The sequence below is a fragment of the Miniopterus natalensis genome, chromosome 14 (genome assembly GCF_054644295.1).
Source record: "Miniopterus natalensis isolate mMinNat1 chromosome 14, mMinNat1.hap1, whole genome shotgun sequence".
NCBI lineage: Eukaryota > Metazoa > Chordata > Mammalia > Chiroptera > Miniopteridae > Miniopterus > Miniopterus natalensis.
In genome coordinates, this window is record NC_142094.1 from 46674931 (window position 1) to 46687390 (window position 12460).

Sequence of the window (12460 nt, forward strand, 5' to 3'; positions counted from 1 at the left end):
GCGAGGGCAGATGTCTGTCCTATTTGATATTCCAGAAGAACTAGGTCAGAGACAGGCTAAATAAGACGCCCAAAGCCCCACAGCTAACGAGACTTAAGAAAGGGTTTAAGATGATCTGTGTTTTAATGTTACCCATGCAGCTCAGTCCTTGTTGAACTTCTTTGGTTGAAAGTTACTTGTGATACCTTTCAGAGTGAGAAGAAGGAGATGGCAAAGGCAGGGCATCTCTATTCCTGGCTTTGCCGATTTGTTTTCCCCTCTGACAACACTTTTGCTCACAAGTGGAAAGGTGAGCTGTCAGGAACTCCGTACACCACTCTTTTTTGGCAGGGGAGGATTTTTATAAGAGTTTGTTTGAGCCAAACCGATGACAGCTGCCGGGAAGCAAGATCCCCAACTCTCTCTCCATATACCCTTCTTATTTCTTCCCTCTAGTGAAGCAGTATCATGTTCAAATCACAAAGAAGACATAGAATATGGGGAACGACAGGTATTCGGAATTAGTAATGGGGAAAATCTTGTGTATAATTGAGAGTAATTTCTAGCTAATAAATCACAAGTCATCATTCCTGAAACAGAACCTAGGCTGGCAAATACCTAGACTGTCATATAAAATTCTTTAGATCGAATGCCATTTAGTCACATGCCCTCATATAGATAACAGAACTGAGAAAACTAGTTCGAAGGAAGTGCCCGAGGAAGGCAGGAGAGCCAAATGAAATCCATGTGGGATTCTCCGAGGGCACCACGGCCTCTGTAATAGAAAAACAAATATATCAAATGGCCACAGCAGAGCCAAGATTAACCTGAGGAAGGAAAGGTGTGTGAACCTATCAGTTCCTGTAACGTGGCTTCAGAGAAAAATGGGAAAACAAATGATGCAGTAACTCAACGCGGACAGCTTCAGACCAAAATGAGGCTCCCAGAGGCTCCTGACGGCATCAGGGACCCAGGACAGGTAGACACTGGGTTCACGTGTCAGAGCCTGGTCCCTGCAGACCCCTAGCATGGGCCTGACTCAGGTGTTGCTACAATTCAGTCTTGGAAGGGACCTTAAATTTATGCAAAAATAAGTGCATTGTAGAGAAATGACTACAGGAAAACCTGTTTTTGTGAAAGCAAGAAAGAAATAAGCAGCAAATATCACAGTGTATGTACTATAAGCCTTTGTGTGTTTGTAGAGAGAAAGGTGCCTGCAGATATAACCCATCCTGGTAACACTGACTGAGGGTGAGGTGAAGTGAAGTGAGGGGCAGAGACAGCACCAGGCCTAAGAGAAAGGGGAACAAATAAGGGGAAATAAAGATTTCACCCGATTTAAAAGGGGGTGGAGTGTGGTATAGCACAAGAAACAGCAAAACAACAACAAAAAAACCATGCTACTCTGTCTCTACGAATACTACAAATATTTAAATATTGGTTAAGTGTATGGGAATTAACCAGAAGGTAACACAGATATTGGTTACATTGATGATACCATACAGCCAACTTTAGTCTTGGATTTCTGTTGTTATTTTAATGCTCTTTTGACAACAAAGTAAGATTAAAAATATCCTTAAGCTGCATTAAATGACAGAAACAAAAATCAGATATTTCAGTCCTTTCTTCTCATGGCTAAAGATATTTAGGCAGGGGGGAGAGCATGAAATAAAAGTAGCCCACCAATGCCTTGCCACCCCTTCTGGAGGTAGATGTAGACTCAGGTTAGCGAGGTCTTGAGCAGAAGCAGGAAAGGAGACAACCTGGGTACAATGTACCCTGGCCATCAAACAAGAGATCCCAGCCTGTGGACATGAGCGTATGGAGAGAAGTGCTACCTGCCTTGTACTCATTCCAGTTGAACTTGGGCATGTGGCTTCTTACATAAAGTGTGCAAGTAAGATTGTTCTAGAACATCCCCTTTAGGTCACTAAGGGAGAAGAGAGAGAACATCTCTTGAAACCCGACTGTGCCAAAAATAATACCAACCGCTGTCTATATAGTATCTCATTTCATCTTCAACCCTAGAAGAGTCAGACTTGAAAGACTGTTAAGATTTGCGTAGCGTCACAAGACTAGGTTGAACCAAGCTCTTCTTAACTCCAAGTTCATCACTCCTACTACTTGTTCACAGAAGACACTCCACCTATTCTATTGTGCTCATTCCCAGGTGGGTGCTAAAGAGTGGAGTCACTCACATGAGAAGCCAGAGCTTTTGTAAGCTTCAGTAACTAAAACCCTATGGAGGAATGCAAGCATGCGTCCAACTCTTCATTAAGTAATGATGCAAGAAGGGCCCAGTGCAACATGCCAGACACTGTAGGCCATGGAAGAGTAAGATGTGCCTGTAAAGAGCCCTGTGGATGTGAATGATTGACAGGGAGTATGATGACTCTAGACAGGAATCACTGCTGTACCTGTATTGGACCTTCCTTTTTACAATAGTAAACTGAGCCCTCCTAGCCCAGGGCACGCCAGTCTATGATAAAAGGAAGTTGCACATGCATGTTCTCTTCCCAAGTAAGTTCTGGTCCTCTTTGTTATCCCTTCCAAGAGGTGCTACTCTTTTTAAAAAAAAAAAAAAAAAATATGTTTTTAATTGATTTCAGAGAGAGGGGGAGAGAGATAGGAACATCAATGATGAGAGAGTCATTGATCGGCCCCTTCCTGCACCCCCCCCCTGCTGGGGACTGGGCCCTCAAACCGGGCATGTGCCATGACTGGGAATCGAACCTCGATCTCCTGGAACCTAGGTTGATGCTCAACCACTGAGCCCTGCCGGCTGGGCCAAGAGGTGCTACTCTTGCTGAATGCTGAGGCTGCCTCACTACATTGGCTTGGGATGTTCACTGAACTGAAACTCTCAGTAACGGGACAGATTCTCTCTTTGCTTGTCAAGGCAGAATGAAAGTTCTTTGCAAACATCGAGCCCCTGAAACCCTAAGGAACAGCAATATACCAATGTCTGTGGACCAGTATACAGGGGAGAGAAAACTGGAGCCTTAGAAGGACTTGAGAACCAATCCAACCTGAACTTCAGACACTAGGCCTCTGGCTAAAGACAACCTATATTGCCTGTCTCATTTCCTTCTTTCCTTTTTAACCCTAGGCAACAAGGGAGAAGAAATCAAGTGGCTCAATTACCTTTCTAGAGTCAAAGAGAATAAAGCTGAATGGAGCGAGGAATAATGGAAGAGAAAGCCTCTTAAATCCCCATGGCTCACTGAAATCAGCCAGGGCTCCTTTGTGTGGAAGGAGAAAAGAGCTGAGTTTTCTCACTCAGATCAGGGCTGGCTTAGAGAGGAATACCTGCCTAGACATAGCACCGCCTGCTATCTCTTTGTGCCACCTCTAACAGCCCCAATTCTTAAGATGAAAAGGCAGGTCAAGTTCTTTCAGGGACTCAACCAAAGAGTGTCTCACAGAAAATTTCGGCAAGAATCATCTTCTCTACCATCGGGGGGCTGGCAGCCTCCTGCAATATTTATAAAGAGTTATTACATTGTGGTCACTTCCATGCTGCCATAAGTCTTTCGATGTATGTGAAATTACAGATCACTGAAAGCCATCACACGAGGACACAACCTTCACGTGTCTTGAAGTGAAATCTCACAGAAATGATACTCGTGAATTTTCCTTATTAAGTCTCAGTCTTTGTATGTAAATGAAAGTATTAAAACAATGAGATACAGATCAAAGTCTTCATTTCAGTCTCTTGCCTCAGATTTAATTTAAAAGTCTTAAATTATGCAGCGAATTGCATCTCTTTACTCTTACGGCTATTTAAGACGTATTTAATTATCTCCCCTAACATGCAGAGACTACTTCTGCCTAGCAGTCCTCTCAAATGAACGCCTTCCAAATTGGTTTTGTTGAGTCCTTAAGAATAATTAGGCCCTTCACCATCCATCCTGTGCCTTCGGGGTCTTGCATTGGATTTCTCTGGGAAGCCGAGTTATCGCTTTGAGAGTCTATAGGCTCATTAGATGCTCGTTAGTGGTCCAGAGGACATCCATCTTCAGCAAGTCTCCAGACAGAGTGATGCCACCTCTCGCTGAATGCTTGGGTCTCAGAAAACACCTTTAATCAGCCTCCTAAAATTCGGGTGTAATTGGAAAATGTCTTCTTAGACACAATTTTATGGACTCCTCCTCTCTCCTCTAGGTTGGTCCCTTGATCAACTGTGCTTTTCCCTTAAGGAAACAATGATGCATGAATGCACTGTGTGTGTGTGTTTTCCTCTTGAGTCTAGAATGGAAGCAAGACTGACTCCTTTACCCTGTTGCTTCTAATGAAGGTTCTCTCATTAGAGTATATTGGAGATAACTATAAAAGCAGCAGGGATGGGGTTCCCGACAGTGAGCCTTTTCATCAACCTCAACAGTTATGTGGTTCCTGGAGTAATACACCAGGTGAGCCAAGCTATAGGATTTGAAGGAGTTGTACTACGGAGTCATTTTTGTCACTTAGATGTGGAGGGTGGCCTTGCATGCTATTTGCAGGGAGGGATTCTGTTTCTGGCACATGTCAAAATCTGCAAAATTCTGACTCAGGTACATACCATTGCATATGGAGTTACAAGCTGGCATCCGTGTACCTAGCCTTCGATTATCTCCTGTCAATATGAAGTTTTCTTTTTTGCTCTGGTTTTAGCAAGGTTTTCATTGATGTTCTTGTTAGAATTAGGACATACACTAGTACAGAATAAAGGAAGGGATTTAGGTTTCAGAGCAATACTTTAATAGGTTTTGGATGTTATTCAAATTTTAAGAGTCTTTTCCTTTTAAGTCTGGGCTTTGTGAACACTCTGGAAGCCTTTCTTGAATTCCTATCAATCCATCAAGCATAGTGAGTAGAGATGCTAGAGCTGCAACTGGGAAGGGCAAGATTCCTACCTTAAAAATTATTTATAATTTATTGGGGGATGCTAAAAAATTATTACAATATAATGTAGTGAATTAGTTTTGCTTTTTGTTTTAAATGGACACAAAATACATAATATGTTCTATTTCATGTGCTGAGATTATTTAAAACTTGATATATCAGAGGTCCTAGTTAACCCAAAACATGTATTTCCACAAACTGAACTATGTTTACTCATCAATGAAAACTACATGATTGGAAACTGGACTTAATAAAATATTTGTAGAGGAACAAATGAACACACATGCAAAGTTTAACTTCTTGGTGGGACAGGAGATTCCTCAGGTCTCGAAGGCTTTGGTTGACGTACACAGGAGACGGAACCTACATGAAGGGGTTTGTATGCAAGTAACTGTGGGCAAAGAAAGGAGGGTGGCATCAGCGGCTAGCCCCACAGACAGAAGACAAGCCTGCAGGAGAAAGGTGAGTAAACCATGAGACACAGGGGCGCAATCATTGGTGCCAAAATGACAAAATATTATACCAACTTGAAGAGGTGAGTTTTCTGCCCACTTCTGCATTAATCACACTGTAGTGTCATAGCAGAGTGTAGCAGAGGCCTTTCGGTCCCTCCGGCACCTGGAGGACCTGCTGCTTTAGGGCATCAGAAGCATGGCATTAATATGCCTACCGCTGTGAAGAACAGGCACTAGGTATGGGGCATGAATCAGACACTATATCCAAAGTAAACTTAGGAGCATCGAAGTCAAGTGAGAAACAGGCTCTTAGAGATTTTGAGGAGGACATGGAGACTCTAGCACTGCCAGTGACATATGTCAGGGATTTTTGTTTGTTTTTGTTCTAGATTAAATTTAAAAAATATTACAGCCTGAAGAAGTTTAGTATACATGGGTAGAAAACTCCTTGAGCGCTGCATTCATAACCTGTGTTTCCCAATATCCTTTAGATGGATCAATCAATGCCAGATACACAGTAGCCATTCAATAAAGGCGTGCTTTTGCACAGAGGGGGAAACCCAGGAGATAATTTGACTTTTCTCTTTGTTGAAATAGTTTGTAATGAACTGATCCCAAGCCATGGATATTCTCAGACAATCGGGGGGAAATCTTGGTTTATATAGTGACTAATATATAGGAGTAGCCACAGGCCAGCCTGACTGGGACACAGATAATTTTGCTGTTCTTTCTACTCCTGGATCTCTGTTACCACCTGTCCCTAGCCAAACCTTTCTAGGGAGCCTTAGAAACTACTTAAAGTTCTTTCCCAGAAATTCTTTCCACTATAGAAAAACAATAGAAACGCAAGATGCCATGGAGCCTGGATTTGACTTCCGGCTCTACTATTTAGTCACATTGTGGTCTTAGGTAAGTCACCTTCCTTTCTGTGCCTCAGCTGCGCCATCTATAAAATGACAATGATGATAATCTCTACTCACATAGGGTTGCCCTGAGGTCTAAATGAGATAATCCCCGAAAGCACTCACAACCTGGAACACAGTCAGTGCTCAAAAAATGAGGCCCATCTAACTTGCTAGGGTGTCATATTGCAGTGCCAGCCAGCTACTCAGAGGCAGCCTGCTTTTCTTTATTCTATGCAACTCATCCCATGCATCACCCATGCTCACATACCTATAATCCAGAGATTAATAGAGAAACTGAGGTTGTTCTACAAGAGGAGCTGTGAATCATTAGCACAGAATCCTATGTTCAAACGTGAGGCCCCCGGGGCCTCCTGATGTGGGCGCAGGCCTCCGGGCTGGGGACTCGGCACCAGTCGACAAGAGCTTCAAGGGACCCAAGTCTGACAGCGGAAGGCAGCGGATTTCATCCCTGCTGTTGTGGCTTTGCTCACTGGAGTGGAATGAACTGAACTGACTTGTTATTTTTTTCCCTTTCTTGTGCCCAGGAGGCATGAATTTACATATCTTAGAACTAGATTCCCCAATCTGTTCCCACATCTCTCAGCCACCTTTGAGGTGCCCGATAATCTTACACGGAAAGCAAAGCTGAACAGATAAGGGAGCCTGGCCTCTGCCCCTGGAGGGAATACTCCATTGTACTAAGGCTGGAGCTGGCCAGGAGGGAGTTCCTGTTTCAGATCAGGCTCTACCCTGTTCTTAGAAAGAAAACAAAAACCTAAGCTTACCTTCTAATCCTTTCAGGGACTGCTTTCTTTTTTGCCTGTATCACTTAGATAATTGTCAAATAACTCAGGGAGGGAAAAGCACAGGACATTGCGCTGCTTCTCTGTGCTCCCTTCCCTCTGGAAGGTGACCTCCCCAGGCCCAGCTCCCTCGGCAGGCCCCGAAACCAACGGTTATCCCCCCAGTCCTGTAAGTCCGTAAGGGCTGTTGCGCCAACATTTTCCGATTAGACTTCCACAGGGAACCTGAAATCTGACCTCTTATACAGTGTGACTACGAATTGGCAAAGTTCTTGAGGGAAATATTAAAATGAAAATAAATGAAAAAAATGTATCAGAGAAAGTGAAATGATAACCGCAACAACAGCAAGAAACTAAAAGTAGGAGACAATAAAAATTTAAATAGCAAAGTTAAAAAATATGTAAACAAAACCACAAAGATACAGTATATAAACAAACCCATGATTTCTTAGGAAAAATCACCGGCTCCGGAAGGTAGAGGGGTGATGGAAATCCGTCCTACCTCTTCCAGCTGCACCATGAGCGTAACATTGTGCCCTTGCTCTGCAGTCAGCTTCCCATCGGCCGTGACGATCCGGAGCCCCCGCGGGGCCTTCCCGGGACACTTCTGGGGCTTGGCGGTGTACTGCTCTCTCACGCCATCAGTGCAGTTGTTGGAAACCACCTTCCTATACCTAAAGGGAGGGACGCTCAGGTTGTAATCCAGCTCCTTATAATTCAGATCATTCCCGATTTTTAAAGCTGAACCTGCTGCCTAGCCCTGAGGGCTATCAACAAGGGCATTCCTGTTGCTCTGAGCTAATTCACATCAAGCGCCAAACAGGAAGACGAGTCATCACAGAACCTATTGTACCTATTAATAGCACTTTAATATACTTCTTTCATTCATTAAGTCCATCAATAAATCGTTTCACTTGAGAGCTGTGGGAAATGCATCAGAACAGTGGAAGATGTAGTCCTTGCCCTCACTGAATTTATAATCCAGTTGAACAGATATATGCGGATAACCTAGGAGATACTTCAAAGGCTATATAGTTAAGGGTTACAATGAGTAATATATATTGCAAGGGACTTTGCAGTTTAGGGAAAGAATAGATTGTTATGAAATGTTCCCAATTATTTTTACTAATACTATTATTGTTATTTGTCCTACCCGTTAACAACCTTCACATCTTCCAAATATCCTTAGGATAAGTCGCAAATCCCATAATCTTGTGTGAGAAGCCCTCCCCAAGCTAACCTCATTCTACTTTCCTAGATGCTTTCTCCCCGACAAGCCCTTTCTGCTCTAGCCACACCTCTCTTGCCAACCCTCCTGAAAGTACAGTCTTTCTTTTGCTCTTGCTGCTTCAGTGTCCTCGGTATGCCCCATCGCTGCCCGAGCTTTCAGTGGCAGCCAATCCCCTGTCTTCCTCACTGGGGTAGTAAACTAGTCAGATGGCAAGCAGCTCATATTTAGAGAGTTCTTACTGTGTTGTAGTTTAGTTATTATACTAAGTTCTTAACAAGACTTTTTTCATTCATCTTCAAAGTACCCCTAATAAGGAAGGTATTCTTACCCCTAATATACAGATAAAGAAGTTAAGATTCACAGAAGTCGACTAGTTTTCTCAAGGTGACACCGCCAGGGCCCCAGACAATGTGTCTCTAGGACACATCTGCTTTTACCGCTACACTGTACTGATTCTTTACGTGGAGCAAGACCATCCCTCCTCTAAACCCTTAAAGAAATCCTTATAACTGACTTGACAGGAATCATTTATGCCTTGTAGGACTGTCTTCCTGTGTAGGACTGTGAACTTTAAGCTCTTTGAGGGCATCCTTATGCCCTGGACAGACAAGCCTAACAGTCAGGAGGTCCACACTGGGAAGGCTGGACCAATTTAGATGCTGAAACATCCCTTTAAGCACCTCACCCACCAACCCAGCTGTGCTGATCCCTATCTCTGGAATCCCTGCTTCTCTTTACAATGCAGCACCTAAAGGGTTAACACCTAGCACACAAGCAGGCAGCCTCCAAAGCCCTGCTCCTGCACTAAGTTCCCTACCCATTCTCATCGGTCATTGGCATGTCTGAGCATTTCTAACATCAACCCATCTGAAATTTTAAAAAATCCACTGGACGTGCTTATCAGTGTATGTCGGCTAAAAGAGAAAATAATGGCAAGTGTGAGAAAGGAGGAAAAAGAGAGGTACTGACACTGGAGAATGGTAGCATTCTGGTACCAGCGATGATGGCAAGAAAACAGCCGTCACGGTCACACAGGAATTGTGGCATCCCAGCGAATTTAACTGTGCATCAGAAACTCCCTGTGTGCTTGAGGCAAGGCACTAGGCAAACGAAAGTCAGATTATGATTTTTAATCACTTAGCATCCAAGCACACCTGTGACCGCCTTGGCGACTGGCTCACCATCGCCACTGCCATCATCAGCTGGGAACACTCCTTTTGTCTGTCTCTGCTCCGACCAATCACCGCCGCAGGCTGTCCTGAATCCTGTAGCAACAGGAGTCCTGCTTAAATCCAAAGCACGGATCTATCCCCCTGGGATTCTGCCACAGAGAAGACTTGGTAATTTTTTTAACGCTCATTAAAAACCATTCTGAAACCATTTTATTTCCTGGATGAAAATGGCATCGCATTAGCCCTACCAGATCTGTCCCGGAAATTTGGAAGAAAATTGTGCAGAAATACAGAGTTAATTTACTCAAGTAAGCACACACCTGCTTTTTGCAATACAGAATGCTCCTATTTTCATACCAGCAGCTGTCCCTGGGTCTGAGTTACATAAATGAATAATGCATTTAATATGTTATTAAATGGGGCTGCTACCTCCACAATAACAAGGCAACTTGTGATTATGCTGGACCTAAGCTCCGAATATTACTGGGATGCACTGAGTGAGGAAAGCGCTCTTCAGCCTACCCAGAAGAAAAGTGATCTCTAATGGCAAGGGAGTCTTTGTTCAATTACCAAAAGGAAACATTCTGCAAGTGTGCCTTTGATATTACCAACCATTCATCAGTAGATGCCGTCTTACTTCAATAACTCCGATTTCCACTATGTCCCTCCTTCCCATCTGGATACTCCTCTGTCACCCTTTCCTTTTCACTTCTTCCTTCTTTCATTTCGCTTCTGTGCTTCCTGCCATAGATTTTCTTTGTGAGGGTAAAACTATTTAGCAGTTCTTTGGATTTTTTTTTATCTTATGATTTTGGGTGGAATACAGATGTTTATGACTATTCGGTCTTGACAGTATAGTTTAGCTCAGACAACAGAAACCCTGACTTCTCTTTAGGGTCACTGGGAGGCACTTTTAAAATAAATGAATGACGCCCTGGCCAGTGTGGCTCAGTTGGTTGGACACTGTCCCGTGAACCTAGAGGTTGCTGGTTTGATTCCCGGTCAAGGCACACGCTGGGTTGCGGCTCAGCCCCCAGTGGAGAATGTCCAGGAGGCAGCCGATTGATATTTCTCTCCCTCTCCCTACCCTTCTCTAAAATCAACAAAAATGTATTAAAAAATAAAATAAATAAAATAAATGAATGTCAAGAGCACACCCCAGGAATTATGATTTAATTGAGAATTCTAGGCATCAATGTGTTTTAAGTTCCCCTGGTGGTTCTAGTGTGCATACAGAATTATAGACCCCTGCCCTGGGGCTTAAATGTTGTAGGATCAAATTGCCTGAGTTTAAATTCAGGCTCTTACGTACTATATGGAGGTGGGAAATTTACCTGAACTCTCTCCAATACTTAGGCTCTCTGCCTATAAAAATAGGAAAAATTACAGGAACTTTTCATGAAGCTCCTGGTAGCATTAAGTGAGATAATGAATTCAAAAGGGCTTAGAATAGAGTCTGGCCCATTGTAAGAACTTAACAAATATTAAAATATCAATACCTAGTAAAAAAATATTTTTTAAGTAATTAAACATTTACTTGCTATTACCCAGAAAGTTCCTTGAAAATAGAAGCTATGCTATCATTGCCAAGATTATCGTAAGATCAAATCTGTTCATGTCAATTTCTTTCTTAAAATCATTCAAAACTCACTGTGGGCTTATTCATGAAGGGTACAGTTCCAGTTTCAAGTAGAGGTCCACGGCCCAGCCCTCATGTAGTGACATTCGCCTTCTTCATTTCCCAGCCCCAATTCCATCCATGAAAATATGGAAAACCACGGCCAAGAAAGGTACTCTGAAGAGTCAACTTGGTGGCAACCGGTACGGAGTCTCTACTGTGAGAGTGCACTTGGCTTTGCTAGGAAACAGCTTGGTGAGCCCCTGAAGCCTCACAGTAAATAATGCAAGCGATGTCCTTCTGTGGACTTCAAACACATGCACTGCTTTGAGGACCAATTACTCTCCATGATACACATTAATAAATCGAACTAAGGTGATCAAACTGAACACTGAAATCCCCACCAGGCACAGAAATGTGGTCACCTGGGTAAAAACCACAGCCCCCAAAGCCACTGGAAATAGCAACTCCAGGGTGATGGCAAGCTAGCCAGGGTCTAAGTGTTTCCATGGCTGATGTAGGGAGGAGAATGTTTGGAGAAAGCACTGAAATATATTCCAAATGCATATTGACAGCATAAAGATTACTATTTTGCTGCAGGAATTTATATAAAAATAGCACAAATTCAGTATATATATGAACATTTAGTGGGTCCAGGAAATATACATACATATATTTACTAATTTCCTGGGCCCACTGAATGTTCATATATAAACTGAAATCACGGTATTTTCAAATCATTTTTTAAGCTTCCTGAGTAAATATCCCTGATGTATACTGAGAAACTAACCCTTAGGAACAATAAAAGCTGTCATTTTACATTCCTCCAGGAGGAATTCATGGCTCCTCTAAAGAAACTCCACAGGTAGAAATTTCTATGCACACCTTTTTTTTTTGTCTTCTATTTTTTTTTTTTTAAACACATCTAGAAATATCTGTAGCTTAATAGCAAGAAAATAATCTGTCCCCTGAGAAGATTATGTTGGCTTCTTGGAATAAACCAGCCCAATGCCCACTTTATTTCATATTTACAGAATTTTTTATGGTTGGCATGAAACAAGCAATGTCCTAGTTAATTTAGCAGCTTAAATGTTCAGCACATTCCCTGGATCCCACACAGTATAAACAAGATATAACCACATATAAGTACAACTAGACGAGCTTGGGCTTGTGTATGTGCAAACTGAGACATACACAGACACCGGCAGAGAAACAGAGAGAAATGATTTGGGGTTATTTCATACAAGAAAATATACAAATGAATACTGATTTCATTTTATTTGAAACAAAAGAACTTGCTCACTAATCAGGTAAAGGCGTTCTCTGCTTTAGTGTTGTTGAGGGACAGACATGTTTTGATGCCCAGTGGTTTCTAATTATGTGGCTTTCTAAGCCTATGCAGGTTTTTATTTC

At 42.6% G+C, this 12460-nt stretch overlaps 1 protein-coding gene across 4 annotated transcripts in view; it reads right to left on the reverse strand.

Moving 5' to 3' along the window:
• SORCS1 (sortilin related VPS10 domain containing receptor 1) overlaps window positions 1-12460 on the reverse strand; it is a 394451-nt gene that overhangs the window by 51108 nt on the left and 330883 nt on the right. For all 4 annotated transcript variants that reach the window (XM_087823933.1, XM_087823932.1, XM_087823934.1 and 1 more), the window contains exon 18: window positions 7529-7700. In XM_087823933.1, coding sequence (XP_087680059.1) covers window positions 7529-7700 — 172 coding nt within the window. The remainder of the gene's footprint in view (window positions 1-7528; window positions 7701-12460) is intronic.